General features: G+C 41.4%; 1 protein-coding gene across 1 annotated transcript; it reads right to left on the reverse strand.

Moving 5' to 3' along the window:
* Positions 1-1,618: 1,618 nt before the first annotated feature.
* Positions 1,619-21,576, reverse strand: LOC124254687 (protocadherin beta-11-like). The gene is made up of 8 exons (XM_046688536.1): positions 20,546-21,576; positions 19,741-19,994; positions 9,316-9,496; positions 5,920-6,516; positions 4,313-4,418; positions 3,547-3,587; positions 3,236-3,318; positions 1,619-1,709 (listed from the first exon to the last, which is right to left on the reverse strand). The coding sequence occupies exons 1-8, from the start codon at positions 20,844-20,846 to the stop codon at positions 1,692-1,694; spliced, it is 1,581 nt and encodes a 526-aa protein (XP_046544492.1). The 5' UTR covers positions 20,847-21,576; the 3' UTR covers positions 1,619-1,691.
* Between the last annotated feature and the right edge of the window lie 467 nt (positions 21,577-22,043).

Consider the following 22,043-nt stretch of genomic DNA (forward strand, 5'->3'; position numbering starts at 1 on the left):
AGCCTGCAAACTCGGTTCAGTGTAGGCGAGACGTGAAGAGGGTCGAAGGGAGGTTCTCCCCTTGTCATGCCATGTTGGTAATGTGATTTCATACCAGACAACAGATGCTCGCTCTATTTGTTGTGAAAGTGGTTGTAATTACGGCTAAGCGAAATCACCAGATCAATTTGAGAGCACGAATGATTCACGACACGTGACTGCATTTCTCAACACGCGGATAAAGTTTCGATGTCCGCTTGGACCAAGGGGCGCTACTCTCATTTATAATACTCATTTATAAGTGCCTGGTCGTACGTGGACTCTTAATATGACCTGTCAACAAAATTGCTTGGCTCAGTGCTGATGATGCTATGTGTCTTAATAATACCACAATGGTGGCACTACGACAATACAAACTGACAATATAATCAGTTTTAAAAGTTTGTAATAGTTGTGTCTATATACTCTATCTGGTATTTTGTAAATTTCTTTGTGGTTGAAGGATGAGGACTATTTTTATGGATATATAACTTCTTTATTCTGTATAGGCGACGTTTCGACATAGATTCTAATGTCGTTGTCAAGCAGTGTGGAAGTCAAGCAATCACTTGCTTGACAACGACATTAAAATCTATACGTCGCCTATACAGAATAAAGAAGTTGTATATCCATAAAAATAGTCCTCATCCTTCAGGACTATTTTATGGATATACAACTTCTTTATTCTGTATAGGCGACGTTTCGACATAGATTCTAATGTCGTTGTCAAGCAGGTGGAAGTCAAGCAATCACTTGCTTGACAACGACATTAGAATCTATGTCGAAACGTCGCCTATACAGAATAAAGAAGTTGTATATCCATAAAAATAGTCCTCATCCTTCATCTAACCAACTTCTAGAATGCCAATCAAAGAAGAAATATCTTTGTGACTATCGTGAAGATGTCCTTCAAGGAGTAAAGAAGACGTGATACCGATGTCCCCATGCTAATGACCATCTGACACATAATCTAATCCGCCCATGATGTTAATAACACTGTTTAATAACGATAATAATACAGCCGTTTCTGTGTACTGCATCTTACTATGATTTAGGTGTCATTAATAGGTGGTTCCAGGTACAAGACAGTAATCTTGATTTTCATTTCGTAAAATATTTCAACAGGAGACATATGGAATACGGGATACCTGAACATGGGGATCGATTTCGTGTCTTTGTTAAAGGTTTTACATCTACTGACTACAAGATCGTAACATTTCCACTAGAATAAATAGATGTACTGTCATTTCGACGTAACAATCATTGATTTCCATGTCATCCATTTATCTTATCCATCATATGAAACTATGCTTGATTCACATCTGGAAACATATATAAACGGCAAGTATAATATGCTTGTACAGACTACAAACCTACAACAATATGTGTCTGTAATTACCACTGCTCCTACAACATGGCGACTTTTAACAAACAATCTCAGCATTATCGTTGCGGTTATGTCCTGACACGTGAGACCAATTGTTCTGACTCTCCCTTCACTGCGGGGATGGTACCACGAGGCATTGGGACCGTTTAGTGATGCCAAACTGATGGCTGATGGGGATATTACAAACGCTTCTAACGAAAGCCGATAGTCTGACCATCAGTGGAAGGGGTCGTCAGTTTGTCTGATGGTGGAAGGGACTTCAAGATGCTTTACCGGCAGTTGACCATTAAAGGAAGTAGTCCTCCTGAAAACATATCAGTAGATCTTCAATAATTATAGATATTTTGAAATTAACAACTATTGTTCAGCTGAATATACGACCTATTAATATAGAATTTGGAATGTACTCCGAACATAGACACGTGGAAATCCGAGAACAGGTGACATGCCACCAGTTGGGTTTTAGTTTTAACTAATATAACTATACCTAAGTACTGAACCATGTTTGATCCAAACTAAATAGTCATGGCAGAAACTGCCCTATATGTGTTTTTCTAGTTTGAAAATTGACAGTCGATTCTTGTCTTCCACTTAATTGACTGTAGGGTCAGTGTCGACATCTTTGTTGATTGCATGTCACTGCTTGTGTAGCTTAATGGTCATGATGTTGATAACTGGAGTATCTGTCCAGACTCATATATAGACCTTCACCATAGAGTTTGATGTGCGACTTTAACCAACAATCGAGCAGAAGGAGAGGTCAAGGGAGGTAACTCTTTAAGAACAATGGACGTGGTTCGTCACCACCCGTTCGCCTCACCACCCGACATTGTCCCGCATATAGGAGGTGGACAAACACAACCTTTCAAGTCGAACACCTCACATCGTCTACGAGGTGGACCACAACGTCAGTTTCAGTCACATCGTCATCGCTATACGAGGTGGACAGGAACACAACGTCAGTTTCAGTCCGAACACCTCAAATCGTCGCTATACGAGGTGGACAGGAACACAACGTCAGTTTCAGTCCGAACACCTCACATCGTCGCTATACGAGGTGGACAGGAACACAACGTCAGTTTCAGGCCGAACACCTCACATCGTCGCTCTAAACCAACTGCAAATGACTGCATAGAACTAATTTATTTGTTTTGTGTGAAAAATATAGATCTGCCGCGTCCCGTTCTTTAAACATACGTTGGGATATTTGTAAATAGCTGAGGTTTAAGTTTTAAAACATGCCGAAAGGTTGAACATATGATTGTGTCAGCGGTATGTAAGTGACGGTGTGTAAATGCCGGTGTGAAGTGACGGTGTGTAAGTAACGGTGTGTAAGTGACGGTATGTAAGTGACGGTGTGTAAGTGACGGTGTGTAAGCGACGGTGTGTAAATGCCGGTGTGAAGTGACGGTGTGTAAGTAACGGTGTGTAAGTGACGGTGTAATCGACGTGTGTAAATGCCGGTGAAGTGACGGTGTGTAAGTAACGTGTGTGTAAGTGACGGTGTGTAAGCGACGGTGTGTAAATACCGGTGTGAAGTGACGGTGTATAAATGCCGGTGTGAAGTGACGGTGTGTAAATGCCGATGTGAAGTGACGGTGAGTAAGTAACGATGTGTAAGTGACGGTATGTAAGTGACGGTGTGTAATCGACGGTGTGTAAATGCCGGTGTGAAGTGGCGGTGTGCAACTGACATTATGTAAGTGACGGTGTGTAAATGCCGGTGTGAAGTGACGGTGTGTGAGTGGCGGTGTGTAAGTGACTAAAACATGATAGTACTTGACAGGTAGAGTAGGGGTGATGGTTCAAGGGAGATAACTCGATACTTGCCAATGATTCAACAGAGGTACAGGTGGTAATTTCTGTCCGTCTTTCCAGCTGGGATGATGATGATGAAGAACTTGTTGGAGAAACTGAAAATTATTATATTTGACGTATACTTGTATTTACAAATGATAAACTAGCACTGAATCAGGAGCTGACGGGCAATCAGACTGAAACTGTTATCTGACATGGCTTTCATTCGTAGAGAATCCAATCATTCATTACGATTAACGTATTCGCAGTGTTATAACAGCATGTAGAATTGATAGTTGGACTATAGTGGGAAATGTTGCTCTAATATTGCACAACTGATATACCCCGGTTTTCTGTGAAGTCGTTCTTCGGTTTCGTTGAAGGGCTGTAAAAGATAAATATATAGTGATCATATCCAAAACGTATTTGCCACAGGGACCATGAAATCACCACTCCAGGTAAACTCCAGATTTACTGAAGCTTTATGCATTCATTAATAAACTTGTTTTAACTGATAAAGGGAATTTCAAGGAATCCAAACTTCTGATCACCTTTGTTAACAAAGACATATACAAAACATAGAGTAGTCATCTTGACCAGAGACCATTCAACGATATGGGTTAGAACTGATCTTCTGCATCCCATGTGTGTCGTAAAAGACGACTAATGGAGACCACGTGGTCAGGCTGGCTGGCTTGACTGATCATCGTAATCAAACTGCGTAGATCGATCCAGACTCATACATTACAGACATATCGATTGTTCCTTTCCATCGCTCCAGACTCGATACTGACTTTGGCAGACCGCATATCGTATTGTTCTGACCAAACAAATCGTATTTACTGACTTTGTTATGTGTCTGCCCGACCAAATGTCTCATAAAACAAATCGTATTTTCTGACTTTGTCATGCTGTGTCTGATGTGTCTCACCAAACATATCGTATTTACTGACTTTGTCATGTGTCTCACCAAACATTTCGTATTTACTGACTTTGTCATATGTCTCACCAAACATATCGTATTTACTGACTTTGGTATATGTCTGACCAAACAATACTGAGTCAACTGACCTTAACATATTATTGACCAAACAAATCGAGTACGCTGACCTTAACATGCTCCTGATGACCAGTGTGGTGACGGTTCCTGCCAGGGAGAGCCCGAGGACCCCACACGCAGCTCGTAGCGACCACACCTCCACAACACCGGCATTGTCTGGAGTGAATGAGAGAGTGAAGGAATGAGTGACAGAGTGTTGTTTGAATGAGAGAGTGAAGGAATGAGTGACAGAGTGTTGTTTGAATGAGAGTGAAGGAGTGAGTGACAGAGTGTTGTTTGAATGAGAGTGAAGGAATGAGTGACAGAGTGTTGTTTGAATGAGAGAGTGAAGGAATGAGAGTGTGACAGAGCGTTTGTTTGAATGAGAGAATGAGAGAGTGAAGGAAAGGAATGAGTGACAGAGTGTTGTTTGAATGAGAGAGTGAAGGAAATGAGTGACAGAGTGTTGTTTGAATGAGAGAGTGAAGGAATGAGTGACAGAGCGTTGTTTGAATGAGAGAGTGAAGGAATGAGTGACAGAGTGTTTGTTTGAATGAGAGAGTGTTGTTTGAATGAGAAGGAATGAGTGACAGAGCGTTGTTTGAATGAGAGAGTGAAGGAATGAGAGAGTGAAGGAGAGTGACAGAGTGTTGTTTGAATGAGAGAGAGTGAAGAAGGAGAGTGAAGTGACAGAGTGTGTTTGAATGAGAGAGTGAAGAATGAATGAGTGACAGAGCGTTGTTTGAATGAGTGAGTGAAGAGTGTTGTTTGAATGAGAGTGAAGGAATGAGTGACAGAGTGTTGTTTGAATGAGAGAGTGAAGAATGAGTGACAGAGTGTTGAATGGAATGAGTGACAGAGCGTTGTTTGAATGAGAGAGTGAAGGAATGAGTGACAGAGCGTTGTTTGAATGAGAGAGTGAAGGAATGAGTGACAGAGCGTTGTTTGAATGAGAGAGTGAAGGAATGAGTGACAGAGTGTTGTTTGAATGAGAGAGTGAAGGAATGAGTGACAGAGCGTTGTTTGAATGAGAGAAGTGAAGAGTGTTGTTTGAATGAGAGTGAAGGAATGAGTGACAGAGTGTTGTTTGAATGAGAGAGTGAAGGAATGAGTGACAGAGTGTTGTTTGAATGAGAGAGTGAAGGAATGAGTGACAGAGTGTTGTTTGAATGAGAGAGTGAAGGAATGAGTGACAGAGCGTTGTTTGAATGAGAGAGTGAAGGAATGAGTGACAGAGTGTTGTTTGAATGAGAGTGAAGGAATGAGTGACAGAGTGTTGTTTGAATGAGAGAGTGAAGGAATGAGTGACAGAGCGTTGTTTGAATGAGAGAGTGAAGGAATGAGTGACAGAGTGTTGTTTGAATGAGAGAGTGAAGGAATGAGTGACAGAGTGTTGTTTGAATGAGAGAGTGAAGGAATGAGTGACAGAGTGTTGTTTGAATGAGAGAGTGAAGGAATGAGTGACAGAGTGTTGTTACTCGGCATCACTATTTGTGGTAAATCGTGAAACCGAAAGTATGCAATTTGAACGACTTCGCCGCCGCAAGTAAAGCTATGTAACTGTTTAGCATTACTTAGAAATAGATACTGAATAATCCGTCAGTAGTTTCAAATCCAGTTAGCATTTCTATCAAAGTGTACGTGATGCTGACTAAGCACATTTACATTGTTAGCTCACCTGATCCAGCATGTTGGGACTGGGAGGATTGCGTCACCGTGGTTGATGTAGTTTCTGCGATAGATTCAGTAGATTCTGTTGAAACAGTTGACTCATTATATTCCAAGGAACAGTTTCGTAAATGCAAGACCTTTATCACTGTAACACTAAAAATCCCATCTGTCACTTCTATAACAACGCTTACATTTCTATTTTCATTGTTTATTGATTTCGACAGAAGTATAATACTTCCTGACGTTTCATTAACTCTAACACTAGCGATCTCAGAATATATAATTCCGAAAGAGTAGTCTCCCTTGGTGACATCGGCGTCAGTGACGTTGATGGAGGTAAGTATGTCACCAACATCCTTGGCACAGTCGACAACTACTTCTTCTCTGAAGTCAGTCTCTGGCGGATTGTCATTGACGTCATCAACCAATACACGTATTGTTCTATTTGAAGATTTCAATGGGACACCGTTGTCAGTAACCATGACAACCATATCAAAATATTCCGTCCCCCCGGTGTCAGGGTCGCAATCGAGGAGGGAGGCAGTTTGTAACAACCCCGTCGTTGAATCTAGAGAGAAGACTGGCGGTGAGATCGACCCATTTGCTGAAAGACAAATGTAACAGTAGATAGGCAATGGAGGTATGTCTAAGTTGGTTCATCTAAATCCTGAGTGCATTTCAAACCAATTATGTATTCCGGTTTCAAATCACCGCACCCATGCTCAAAGGTTTCGCCATAGTGACCTGAGGCCCGAACCACTTCCATCTTTCCGTCACAATTAACGTGACTCACCGCGACAACTAACATTCTGTTAAAGGCGTCGTCAACACCTGACTCACTTTCTCACTTACTCAATCCATGTGTATTGAGTCACTGTGTCTATCAACATTCTAAGATAGCGTGGTCACACATGGATGGGCCTCATTGCCCCATGGCCTAGAATACAACTGTCACCTATATTTTTATACTTTCATTTACATCTCTGTACATACATTTTAAGAAACATGGTGAGTATTGTATTTGATATCTGACAGAAGCGATCTTGCGAATAGTGATAAATATTGGATAGGCTTGGAAGATATTTTAATCTAAGGTCACGATTCGTTTTTCAAATACACATGATGTGGAACTCGTCTTTCCTCGCGTTAATATAACATTGCAGACAGAGTGATTTAAGCACATGCTAATTTTTTATTTTATGTAGATTATTTATGCTGCAATTATGAAGAGATATTCTAAGTTTACATAAAGCCCTGAGCAAAGGCATATCCGAAAGATACGTTAAATAATATTTCAGGCGGTAAAAACGGCTTAATATTACTCTAATTACTTATATAGTGCAAAGATAAATTAAATATAAATCTATGGCAAGTTTGTAAGTCAGTATCTTTTAACCGTTGCTTGAAGATAGATGTAAGCAATGTAGAATAAACAACACTTCTTCTTAACCAAACATAGGTAAATACTTCTGACTTCAATTTTTTATTTGGAGAGGGGGGGGGTGAGGTGTGTATTATTGTGGGTTGGGGTGGGGAGGGAATGACAGCCATTATTGGCATGAGTATACTTCTGACATTTGATGTCCAGTTACGCTTTCAAGAATCATCTGACGTTTTGAACATTACATAACATTTGCATGAGTATTTAGAACAGTTCATATGAACTAATTTTATCCTGTGTTGTATGACCCTTAACTGTGTTCAGACTACAACGAAACTTTACTATCAAATATTTTACAAGCAGCTGTAAACAATAAGCAGCTATTTTTTCGTATATTGTGTGAATAAACGTATCATAGCATGTGAAACGCGAGTCGCTAGATACCTAAATATTCATGATATGGTACCATGTTGAGATTCATGTTGTGTAGCTTTCACGTTTAGCAACAGCCACCATTTCTGAATACGACAACACCGGTTCTAGTTAAACTGACTTAAATCCCCCATCTTTCACAGTAAGATTGAAGCACATTTAATTGTTTAATTGTTTAAAGATAACACTGTAACATCATAGGCAAAAAAAAGAATCATTATATCATAAATTTCTTTTGTAACAATATACCATGATGACATTTGTCATACATTGCAGTCACAAGCTCGTTTATGAACAAGGCGAAAAGTATAGGACTGAGACTATAGCATTGTCGAACACCTGCCAATGTACTGAAGTTAATTGTTCTTTGACAGTTTGACCTCACATATGACTGAACAAATGAATACACATGTTTAAGTGCATTAAATATTTTCCCATGACAACCCTGATTGTGCTAATTTAATGAATAATATGTTAATATCTACATAATATTAGTCAAAGGCCTACTTAAAGTTAATGAATACCAAATGGAACCATTCATACCTTAAACAAATACTTAGGTACCAATACATGTAGAGAACAGATTTTGTTAGCTGTAGAGTACGTAGACCCAAAGCCAACTTGCGATTCGGACATTAAGTCGTTCAATTCTATCCAAGCCCTCAAACCTTTTTCTAACAGATTTCTTAATTTTCCGACAACGTTCAAAATAGAAATCCCACAGCAATTGTTAAGGTCTGCCTTTGGGGTGGAAACATTACACCTACAATCAAAACTGTAGGAAAGTCTCCAGATTACATAAAAAAAATATTTGATTGAATATAACATTTATATCGTCTATGCGCATGTCACTGGAGCACGTTGTGAACTCTGGTGGATTTCCATCTTATCCTGATGCTTTTCCCGCTCTTTAGGTCATTAATAGCATCATTTACTTCTGCAGTTGTCATTTCCCCTGAAAGGAGTTACAGGACACTATGAACAGGTACTCACACGCCATGCACTGTCTTAACAAAGTCTAACTCAGATATTTGTGTCTGGGTTGAGAGGATTTTAAAAAAGAGAACCAAGTTTGTGGCGTAACCGGGGATCACCTGTATTAGCAAAAAGTGCACGTTTGCGAGAAGCGTTTAAATCTCCAAGTACACGAACCATCCCCTGCTATTTTCTGGTCAGATAATTCTTTTTAGAACTAAAACACTATTTGATGTCGGCTTTAGTCTTTAATTATTTTCGTAAATTATTACGGTAACTTCTATACCTGTTTAGTAGTCTATACGTCTCTGGTTTTAACAAACACCAATCTTTACCTGCACAAGAAGGCTGTTTGGAGCATGGTTGGTTATGTAGCCATTTGGGCTTATGGTTACAAACCTGTGATCCATAGAATACTAGTATATACTTTCTGCAGATTGAAAGTAGTAGAGGAACAAGCGTGTTATCACAATTTAAAATAACATGTTATCACGTGAATATCGTTGTTAATACTCGATGTGTGGTGCTGAATGTAGCCGACTGTAGCCGATTTGTCATACATTTCAGTCACAAGCTCGTTTATGAAAAAGACGAAAAGTATAATGGAACCCGTACCTAATGTTAGAGATATGAGAGAAAAGGTCAGCGTCCCGTCCTCTCCTAGATCGTCATCTGTCGCGGCCAGGGTCAGGACAGACGTCCCCAACCCAACAGATTCCGATATCGCCACCTCAGTGAAGTTATCATCAGGCAGTGGGTACACCCAGGACGGCGTGTGCTCGTTGTCAGGAACAACCTGAGGACAGCGACGTCAACAGTCAGCAGTGTTACTAAAAACATCATCACATCATCCATCAGTGTAACACCTCACCTCACATCATCCATCAGTGTAACCCCTCACATCATCCATCAGTGTAACATCTCACATCACATCATCCATCAGTGTAATATCTCACATCACATCAGTGGAACACCTCACATCATCCATCAGTGTAACATCTCACATCATCCATCCATCAGTGTAACATCTCATCTCACATCATCCATCAGTGTAACATCTCACAGTGTGACACCTCACATCATCCATCAGTGTAACATCTCAATTCATCCATCAGTCATCTCACCTCATCATCCATCAGTGTAACATCTCACCTCACATCATCCATCAGTGTAACATCTCACCTCATCATCCATCAGTGTAACACCTCACATCATCCATCAGTGTAACATCTCACCTCAAATCATCCATCAGTGTACACTTCATCCATCAGTGTAACACCTCACATCATCCATCAGTGTAACACCTCATCTCACATCATGTGACACCTCACCTCACATCATCCATCAGTGTAACATCTCAATTCATCCATCAGTGTTACATCTCACCTCACATCATCCATCAGTGTAACATCTCACCTCACATCATCCATCAGTGTAACATCTCACCTCACATCATCCATCATCAGTGTAACACCTCACATCATCCATCAGTGTAACATCTCACCTCAAATCATCCATCAGTGTAACACCTCACTTCATCCATCAGTGTAACACCTCATCTCACATCATCCATCAGTGTAACACCTCAAATCATCCATCAGTGTAACACCTCACATCATCCATCAGTGTAACATCTCACCTCAAATCATCCATCAGTGTAACACCTGACATCATCCATCAGTGTAACACCTCAAATCATCCATCAGTGTAACACCTCACATCATCCATCAGTGTAACATCTAAAATCATCCATCAGTTTAACACCTCACCTCACATCATCCATCAGTGTAACATCTCACCTCACATTCATCCATCAGTGTAACATCTCACCTCACATCATCCATCAGTGTAACATCTCACCTCACATCATCCATCAGTGTAACATCTCACATCATCCATCAGAGTAACATCTCACATCATCCATCAGTGTAACATCTCACCTCACATCATCCATCAGTGTAACATCTCACCTCAAATCATCCATCAGTGTAACACCTCACTTCATCCATCAGTGTAACACCTCATCTCACATCATCCATCAGTGTAACACTCATCTCATCTCATCATCCATCAGTGTAACACCTCACCTCACATCATCCATCAGTGTAACATCTCACCTCAAATCATCCATCAGTGTAACATCTCACTCACATCATCCATCAGTGTAACACCTCACCTCACATCATCCATCAGTGTAACATCTCACCTCACATCATCCATCAGTGTAACACCTCACCTCACATCACCCATCAGTGTAACACCTCACATCATCCATCAGTGTAACATCTCACCTCATCCATCAGTATAACACCTCTCATCATCCATCAGTGTAACAACTCACATCACATCATCCATCAGTGTAACACCTCACATCATCCATCAGTGTAACACCTCATATCATCCATCAGTGTAACACCTCACATCATCCATCAGTGTAACATCTCACCTCACATCATCCATCACTGTAACACCTCACCTCATCATCCATCAGTGTAACACCTCACATCATCCATCAGTGTAACATCTCACCTCACATCATCCATCAGTGTAACATCTCACCTCACATCATCCATCAGTGTAACATCTCATCATCACATCATCCATCAGTGTAACATCTCACCTCACATCATCCATCAGTGTAACATCTCATCATCACATCATCCATCAGTGCGACACCTCACCTCACACCATCCATCAGTGCAACACCTCACATCATCCATCAGTGTAACACCTCACATCATCCATCACTGTAACATCTCATCATCACATCATCCATCAGTGTAACACCTCACCTCACATCATCCATCAGTGTAACATCTCATCATCACATCATCCATCAGTGTAACACCTCACCTCACATCATCCATCAGTGTAACACTTCACCTCACATCATCCATCAGTGTAACACCTCACATCATCCATCAGTGTAACACCTCACATCATCCATCAGTGTAACACCTCATCATCAAATCATACATCAGTTTCTCACCTCACATCATCCATCAGTTTAACACCTCACCTCACATCATCCATCAGTGTAACATCTCACCTCACATCATCCATCAGTGTAACATCTCACCTCACATCATCCATCAGTTTCTCACCTCATCATCCATCAGTTTAACACCTCACCTCACATCATCCATCAGTGTAACATCTCACCTCACATCATCCATCAGTTTAACACCTCACCTCACATCATCCATCAGTGTAACATCGCATCATCACATCATCCATCAGTGTGACACCTCACCTCACATCATCCATCAGTGTAACATCTCATCATCACATCATCCATCAGTGTAACACCTCACCTCACATCATCCATCAGTGTAACATCTCATCATCACATCATCAATCAGTGTAACACCTCACCTCACATCATCCATCAGTGTAACATCTCATCATCACATCATTCATCAGTGTGACACCTGACCTCACATCATCCATCAGTGTAACATCTCATCATCACATCATCCATCAGTGTAACACCTCACCTCACATCATCCATCAGTGTAACATCTCATCATCATCACATCATCCATCAGTGTAACACCTCACCTCACATCATCCATCAGTGTAACATCTCATCATCACATCATCCATCAGTGTGACACCTCACCTCACATCATCCATCAGTGTAACATCTCATCATCACATCATCCATCAGTGTAACATCTCACCTTAAATCATACATCAGTGTAACATCTGACCTCACATCATCCATCAGTGTAACATCTCACCTCACATCATCCATCAGTTTAACATCTCACCTCACATCATCCATCAGTGTAACATCTCACCTCACATCATCCATCAGTTTAACATCTCACCTCACATCATCCATCAGTGTAACATCTCACCTCACATCATCCATCAGTGTAACACCTCACTTCACATCATCCATCAGTGTAACATCTCACCTCACATCATCCATCAGTTTAACATCTCACCTCACATCATCCATCAGTGTAACATCGCATCATCACATCATCCATCAGTGTGACACCTCACCTCACATCATCCATCAGTGTAACATCTCATCATCACATCATCCATCAGAGTGACACCTCACCTCACATCATCCATCAGTGTAACATCTCACCTCACATCATCCATCAGTTTAACATCTCACCTCACATCATCCATCAGTGTAACATCGCATCATCACATCATCCATCAGTGTGACACCTCACCTCAAATCATCCATCAGTGTAACATCTCATCATCACATCATCCATCAGTGTGACACCTCACCTCACATCATCCATCAGTGTAACATCTCATCATCACATCATCCATCAGTGTAACACCTCACCTCACATCATCCATCAGTGTAACATCTCATCATCACATCATCCATCAGTGTAACACTCACCTCACATCATCCATCAGTGTAACATCTCATCATCACATCATCCATCAGTGTGACACCTCACCTCACATCATCCATCAGTGTAACATCTCATCATCACATCATCCATCAGTGTAACATCTCACCTTAAATCATACATCAGTGTAACATCTGACCTCACATCATCCATCAGTGTAACATCTCACCTCACATCATCCATCAGTTTAACATCTCACCTCACATCATCCATCAGTGTAACATCTCACCTCACATCATCCATCAGTTTAACATCTCACCTCACATCATCCATCAGTTTAACATCTCACCTCACATCATCCGTCAGTGTAACACCTCACTTCACATCATCCATCAGTGTAACATCTCACCTCATCATCCATCAGTTTAACATCTCACCTCACATCATCCGTCAGTGTAACATCGCATCATCACATCATCCATCAGTGTGACACCTCACCTCACATCATCTATCAGTGTAACATCTCATAATCACATGATCCATCAGAGTGACACCTCACCTCACATCATCCATCAGTGTAACATCTCAACTCACATCATCCATCAGTTTAACATCTCACCTCACATCATCCATCAGTGTAACATCGCATCATCACATCATCCATCAGTGTGACACCTCACCTCAAATCATACATCAGTGTAACATCTGACCTCACATCATCCATCAGTTTAACATCTCACCTCATCATCCACAAGTTTAACACCTCACCTCATCATCCATCAGCGTAGCACCTCACCTCACATCATACATCAGTGTAACATCTCACCTCATCATCCATCAGTGTAACATCGCATCATCACATCATCCATCAGTGTGACACCTCACCTCACATCATCCATCAGTGTAACATCTCATCATCACATCATCCATCAGTGTAACACCTCACCTCACATCATCCATCAGTGTAACATCTCATCATCACATCATCCATCAGTGTGACACCTCACCTCACATCATCCATCAGTGTAACATCTCATCATCACATCATCCATCAGTGTGACACCTCACCTCACATCATCCATCAGTGTAACATCTCATCATCACATCATCCATCAGTGTAACACCTTACATCATCGATCAGTGTAACATCTCACCTGAAATCATCCATCAGTGTAACATCTCACCTCACATCATCCATCAGTGTAACATCTCACCTCACATCATCCATCAGTGTAACATCTCACCTCACATCATCCATCAGTGTAACATCTCACCTCACATCATCCATCAGTGTAACATCTGACCTCACATCATCCATCAGTGTAACATCTCACCTCACATCATCCATCAGTGTAACATCTCACCTCACATCATCCATCAGTGTAACATCTCACCTCACATCATCCATCAGTGTAACATCTCACCTCACATCATCCATCAGTGTAACATCTCACATCATCCATCAGTGTAACATCTCACATCATCCATCAGTGTAACATCTCACATCATCCATCAGTGTAACATCTCACATCATCCATCAGTGTAACACCTCACCTCACATCATCCATCAGTGTAACACCTCACCTCACATCATCCATCAGTGTAACACCTCACATCATCCATCAGTGTGACATCTCATCATCCATCAGTGTAACATCTAACATCATTCATCAGTGTAACATCTCACATCATCCATCAGTGTAACACTCACCTCACATCATCCATCAGTGTAACATCGCATCATCGCATCATCCATCAGTGTGACACCTCACCTCATCATCCATCAGTGTAACGTCTCATCATCACATCATCCATCAGTGGAACGTCTCACCTCATCATCCATCAGTGTAACATCTCACCTCACATTATCCATCAGTGTAACATCGCATCATCACATCATCCATCAGTGTGACACCTCACCTCACATCATCAATCAGTGTAACATCTCATCATCACATCATCCATCAGTGGAACATCTCACCTCACATCATCCATCAGTGTAACATCTAACATCATCCATCAGTGTAACATGTCACATCATCCATCAGTGTAAGATGTAACATCATCCATCAGTGTAACATCTCACCTCACATCATCCATCAGTGTAACATCTAACATCACCCATCAGTGTAACATCTCACATCATCCATCAGTGGAACATTTCACCTCACATCATCCATCAGTGTAACATCTCACTCTCACATCATCCATCAGTGTAACATCTCACCTCACATCATCCATCAGTGTAACACCTCACATCATCCATCAGTGTGACATCTCACATCATCCATCAGTGTAACATCTAACATGATCCATCAGTGTAACATCTCATCATCCATCAGTGTAACATCTCACATCATCCATCAGTGTAACATCTCACCTCACATCATCCATCAGTGTAACACCTCACCTCACATCATCCATCAGTGTAACATCTCACATCATCCATCAGTGTGTACATCTCACATCATCCATCAGTGTAACATCTCATCATCACATCATCCATCAGTGTAACACCTCACCTCACATCATCCATCAGTGTAACATCGCATCATCATCATCATCCATCAGTGTGACACCTCACCTCACATCATCCATCAGTGTAACGTCTCATCATCACATCATCCATCAGTGGAACGTCTCACCTCACATCATCCATCAGTGTAACATCTCACCTCACATTATCCATCAGTGTAACATCGCATCATCACATCATCCATCAGTGTGACACCTCACCTCACATCATCAATCAGTGTAACATCTCATCATCATCATCCATCAGTGGAACATCTCACCTCACATCATCCATCAGTGTAACATCTAACATCATCCATCAGTGTAACATGTCACATCATCCATCAGTGTAAGATGTAACATCATCCATCAGTGTAACATCATCTCACATCATCCATCAGTGTAACATCTAACATCACCCATCAGTGTAACATCTCACATCATCCATCAGTGGAACATTTCACCTCACATCATCCATCAGTGTAACATCTCACCTCACATCATCCATCAGTGTAACATCTCACCTCACATCATCCATCAGTGTAACACCTCACATCATCCATCAGTGTGACATCTCACATCATCCATCAGTGTAACATCTAACATGATCCATCAGTGTAACATCTCACATCATCCATCAGTGTAACATCTCACATCATCCATCAGTGTAACATCTCACCTCACATCATCCATCAGTGTAACACCTCACCTCACATCATCCATCAGTGTAACATCTCACATCACATCATCCATCAGTGTAACATCTCACATCATCCATCAGTGTAACATCTCATCATCACATCATCCATCAGTGTAACACCTCACCTCACATCATCCATCAGTCTAACATCTCATCATCACATCATCCATCAGTGTGACACCTCACCTCACATCATCCATCAGTGTAACACCTCACCTCATCATCCATCAGTGTAACACCTCACATTATCCTTCAGTGTAACATCTCACCTCACATCATCCATCAGTGTAACATCTCACCTCACATCATCCATCAGTGTAACATCTCACCTCACATCATCCATCAGTGTAACATCTCACCTCACATCATCCATCACTGTAACACCTCACATCATCCATCAGTGTAACATCTCACCTCACATCATCCATCAGTGTAACATCTCATCATCACATCATCCATCAGTGTGACACCTGACATCCTCCATCAGTGTAACACTCCTCACATCATCCATCAGTGTGACATCTCACCTCACATCATCCATCAGTGTAACATCTCATCATCACATCATCCATCAGTGTGACACCTCACCTCACATCATCCATCACTGTAACACCTCACCTCACATCATCCATCACTGTAACACCTCACATCATCCATCAGTTTAACATCTCATCATCATCATCATCCATCAGTGTAACATCTGACATCACATCATCCATCAGTGTAACATCTCATCATCACATCATTCATCAGAGTGACACCTCACATCATCCATCAGTTTGACACCTCACATCATCCATCAGTGTAACACCTCACATCATCCATCAGTGTAACACCTCACATCATCCATCAGTGTAACATCTCACCTCACACATCATCCATCAGTGTAACATCTCACATCATCCATCACTGTAACATCTCACATCATCCATCAGTGTAACACCTCACATCATCCATCAGTGTAACATCTCACCTCACATCATCCATCAGTGTAACACCTCACATCATCCATCAGTGTAACATCTCACATCATCCATCAGTGTAACACCTCACATCATCCATCAGTGTAACACCTCACATCATCCATCAGTGTAACATCTCACCTCACATCATCCATCAGTGTAACATCTCACATCATCCATCAGTGTAACACCTCACATCATCCATCAGTGTAACACCTCACATCATCCATCAGTGTGACATCTCACATCATCCATCAGTGTAACATCTAACATCATCCATCAGTGGAACATCTCACCTCACATCATCCATCAGTGTAACATCTCACCTCACATCATCCATCAGTGTGTCATCTCACATCATCCATCATCAGTGTAACATCTAACATCATCATCCATCAGTGTAACACCTCACATCATCCATCAGTGTAACATCTCACATCATCCATCAGTGTAACACCTCACATCATCCATCAGTGTGACATCTCACATCATCCATCAGTGTGACATCTCACATCATCCATCAGTGTAACATCTAACATCATCCATCAGTGTAACACCTCACATCATCCATCAGTGTAACACCTCACATCATCCATCAGTGTGACATCTCTCACATCATCCATCAGTGTAACATCTAACATCATCCATCAGTGGAACATCTCATCTCACATCATCCATCAGTGTAACATCTCATCGTCACATCATCCATCAGTGTAACACCTCACATCACATCATCCATCAGTGTAACATCTCATCATCACATCATCCATCAGTGTGACACCTCACCTCACATCATCCATCACTGTAACACCTCACCTCACATCATCCATCACTGTAACACCTCACATCATCCATCAGTGTAACATCTGACCTCACATCATCCATCAGTGTAACATCTCATCATCACATCATCCATCAGTATGACACCTCACCTCACATCATCCATCAGTGTAACACCTCACCTCACATCATCCATCAGTGTGACACCTCACCTCATCATCCACCAGTGTGACACCTCACCTCATCATCCATCAGTGTAACATCTCATCATCACATCATCCATCAGTGTGACACCTGACCTCACATCATCCATCACTGTAACACCTCACCACACATCATCCATCAGTGTAACACCTCACCTCATCATCCATCAGTGTAACATCTCACCTCACATCATCCATCACTGTAACACCTCACATCATCCATCAGTGTAACATCTCACTCACATCATCCATCAGTGTAACACCTCACCTCACATCATCCATCAGTGTAAGAACTCACATCATCCATCAGTATAAGAACTCACATCATCCATCAGTGTAACATCTCACATCATCCATCAGTGTAACACCTCATCATCCATCAGTGTAACACTCACATCATCCATCAGTGTAACATCTCACATCATCCATCAGTGTAACACCTCACATCATCCATCAGTGTAACACCTCACATCATCCATCAGTGTAACACCTCACATCATCCATCAGTGTAACATCTCACATCATCCATCAAGGTAACACCTCACATCATCCATCAGTGTAACACCTCACATCATCCATCAGTGTAACACCTCACATCATCCAGGTAAGACCTCATGGTCCCTAGTATGGTGATCTGCCTTCAGTTGTTGGCGATCAATAGCCCGTTTTTACATTGTATTGTCCAAAATAATTTTCTACTTTTAAAGATACATGTTAGATAGTTTTAACTCGTTTTGTGATACTCTAGTTATTTTACAGTCCACCGATGACTGGTTTTTTAACTGCTTGTATTTATTGTGTATGTACAACCTTTCTCGTCACTATATGGGTGAAATATTGCAGAGGTGGCGTTAGATTTTAACTCACTCACTCAATCATCAGTGTAACATATCACCTCACTACACCATTCAGTCGTGTAACACCTAACGATGCTGCATCCCGAAACATTGAAACACCTAATAAATAGTACATACACACAGAAACAATGTATCAATTACTGCATCCTGAAACACCGTAACATCATACAAATACGACATTCTTTTACAGTGTTACAGACTGCGCCATATGTCAGTGTAATATGTCACTAAACTGTTGTAAATCAGAAGTGTAAATCGTAGCTAATTCTGCATTACTTAAAAGTGAAACACGTCACAATACTACATCAATCAACAGTTGTCCACGAGAAAATATCATATAATAATGTAACGCCTCAATTAAATCAAAAGGGACCTGGGATCGGTTGGTCAGGCTCGCTGACTTGGTTGACACATGTCATCAATTCCCAATTGCGCAGATCGATGCTCATGCTGTTGATCACTGGATTGTCTGGTCCAGACTCGATTATTTACAGACCGCCGCCATATAGTTGGAATATTGTTGAGTGCGGCGTAAAACTAAACTCACTCACTCACTCAAAAGGGACCTAAATGTACTGATTCTCCCACTAGTTGTTCATATAGGTATTTGTAAAAACTTGAAAGCCATTTTATTATTTTTCATTGGTTCGTTCCTGATCTTAATCACACAATAATACATATGTGCCTTCTCACCTCCACCACCACGACACACGTAGAACTAAGTGCCTGGTCTGTGTTTGGTGTGTCTGTGGCTTGTATGGTCAACAGGTAGCGATGTCCACTCGGACCGGCCTCATAGTCCACTCTCTGGCTCCGTCCACTCAGTAAAGCCCCATTCAAGGTGAACACGGGATTAGACGAGTCATCGCCCCCGATCAAGGTCAGTGTGACGTTACCGTTGCTCTCACTGTCGGCGTCTGTTACTGTCAATGTCGCCACTACATATTCTGAAATTAGGCATTAACAACACAATAGACGGCCTAGTCCACCAGCGTAGAATATGTGTGGAAGGACATTCATATAAGAATCTAATCTGAATGTTCCTGTCAGTTTGTTTAAAGAACTGCCAAAGAAAGCTAAGGTCAAGCCCAATGTATTTTCTTACAATAAAATTCACAAGGCATTAAACTACGTTTACAACGAACATGCTTGCTACAACGAAGTGTTTTTTGTCCCGGCTATTGTCTGTATACTTTACTCGAAATGCGTAAAACAACAGTTAAAACGAACTAAACTGAGTCGTCACTTTCGTTGTACCCGTAGTTGACTATACTTTCTTCATTAAATCAGAATTATCTCAAGACACTCAGCTATGATTTAGGCACTTACCCCTACATCGGTCCAGTCTAACATTTATCAACAATGATATTTAATGTTTAGAGGTAATAAGAACGTAATAATCTGTTTCAGACAAATATGTGATGGAGAGTTCGACCAGGAATTAACTCTGACCGGAAGTGACCATCTTCAAGAAGCAACGATAGAGAAGTCTGCTCACCTGTGGTGCCATTTTCTGTTATGTTGGTATGGTAAACTGCCTCGGAGAAATGAGGTTGGTTGTCGTTGATGTCGAGGACGGTGATGTTGAGGTTTACGGCCACCGAATGTCCACAACTGTCCACGACCCCGAGAAGGAGCCCGTCTAAATATAACCGCGCACCTACCCCGTCTCTGTCCACTCGACCTCGAGACGTCAGCTGACCGGAAGTAGCGTTGATGTCGAAATACGAGGCGTCAGATCCTAGACATAAACAACTGTTCCAGTGATCGACAGTCTCAGCATAAATTCTCTGTTCCATTGATCGACCTATGTATATAATCTTAGCATTGTTCAACTGTTACTTAGATCACTATGTTGAAACAAGTCACGATAAAGAAGATGCTCCAGTGATCTTCTCCGCCTGAACATCTGGGTTAGGATTCATAAACCAATGTCTGTCGAAGACGCGATTGATGGGTTCGTGTGGTCGGATCGGTGACGTGTTAATGTATGTCGATTATTCTCAGCCAACCGCCTTATCGACAGGACATGACTGAATTCGACGTTATACAACAAGAAAACCAACAAATGTAGTGTTGACTTAGAGTTAAACCATGACGTAAGACAATCTGCTGATCATGTTTGGAAACATACCTGTTAAATTGAAAGTAAACGTGTCATTTTGATCTCTGTCGGTAACGGAGAACACCTGACCGATCACAGTGCCTTCTATCAGTTCTTCTTGTATAGTCATGGCGTCACTGAGATGAATGATTGGGACTTCGTCACACTCGTCGACGACAGCGACGGTCATCGATACGTTTACCTCGTTGTTGCCATCGCTGACGCTGAAACAGTAATGTCAAGAAGACCTGTCTTCCTAAATGTTGTAATGTTTTCAGGTATGTTATATCAATGTTAAGTAAGTTATTAAATAGTGGCAATTAAATATACTATGATGTCTCACCTTAGAATCAGATGATGAAATGAAGCTGTTTCGAAATCCAGCTTTTTATGAATTTTCAATTTGGTTTGATCGATCTCAAACTGCCCAGTATCATCATTTGGAAGACTAAATGTCAATTTATCACCCTCAGGATCGGAGGCTTGGATGTTTAGAATTACCTCCCCTTGGGGCGTCCCCTCACTGACAGACAACAGAGTTCCTCCATCATGTGATGGGTTTGAGATAACTGGACTTTCGTCCACCAGGATCCTCCATTCTCCAGTTACACCAAAATAGGAGCTTACTGTGATGTAGTGAATCTCAAACGGGAAAGGATCCGATAATGTCAATATGATGTTTGTGCTGACGTCACTTCCCGTACCAACTGTTACAATACCATTTCCGTTCCATGTCACCCACAATTCCTTGTATGAGGCACATTCGAGGATGCTACCAAAATACATCGTGGTGGCAGTGCATGCAGAACACCGATCTCTGAGGCCGCTCCAGGAATTTGATCCAGCGCCAAGAACTACGTCGTAAAAATTGCCAGCAAGGTCTTTGGTCTCT

Source organism: Haliotis rubra, unplaced genomic scaffold (assembly GCF_003918875.1).
Source record: "Haliotis rubra isolate DU_JTF1 unplaced genomic scaffold, ASM391887v1 Scf115, whole genome shotgun sequence".
In the NCBI taxonomy this organism is placed as follows: Eukaryota; Metazoa; Mollusca; class Gastropoda; order Lepetellida; family Haliotidae; genus Haliotis; species Haliotis rubra.

What these genes read in the sequence shown, in the direction of transcription:
- LOC124254687 (XM_046688536.1), bottom strand. Translation starts at nt 20,846, where the DNA reads ATGGAACAGAGAATTTATGCTGAGACTGTCGATCACTGGAACAGTTGT. An exon ending in CGTGTGTCGTGGTGGTGGAG is followed by an intron (nt 9,497 to 19,740) that starts GTGAGAAGGCAC and finishes CGCTGTCCTCAG; the next exon opens with GTTGTTCCTGACAACGAGCA. An exon ending in CGACTTCACAGAAAACCGGG is followed by an intron (nt 3,319 to 3,546) that starts GTATATCAGTTG and finishes AATAATTTTCAG; the next exon opens with TTTCTCCAACAAGTTCTTCA.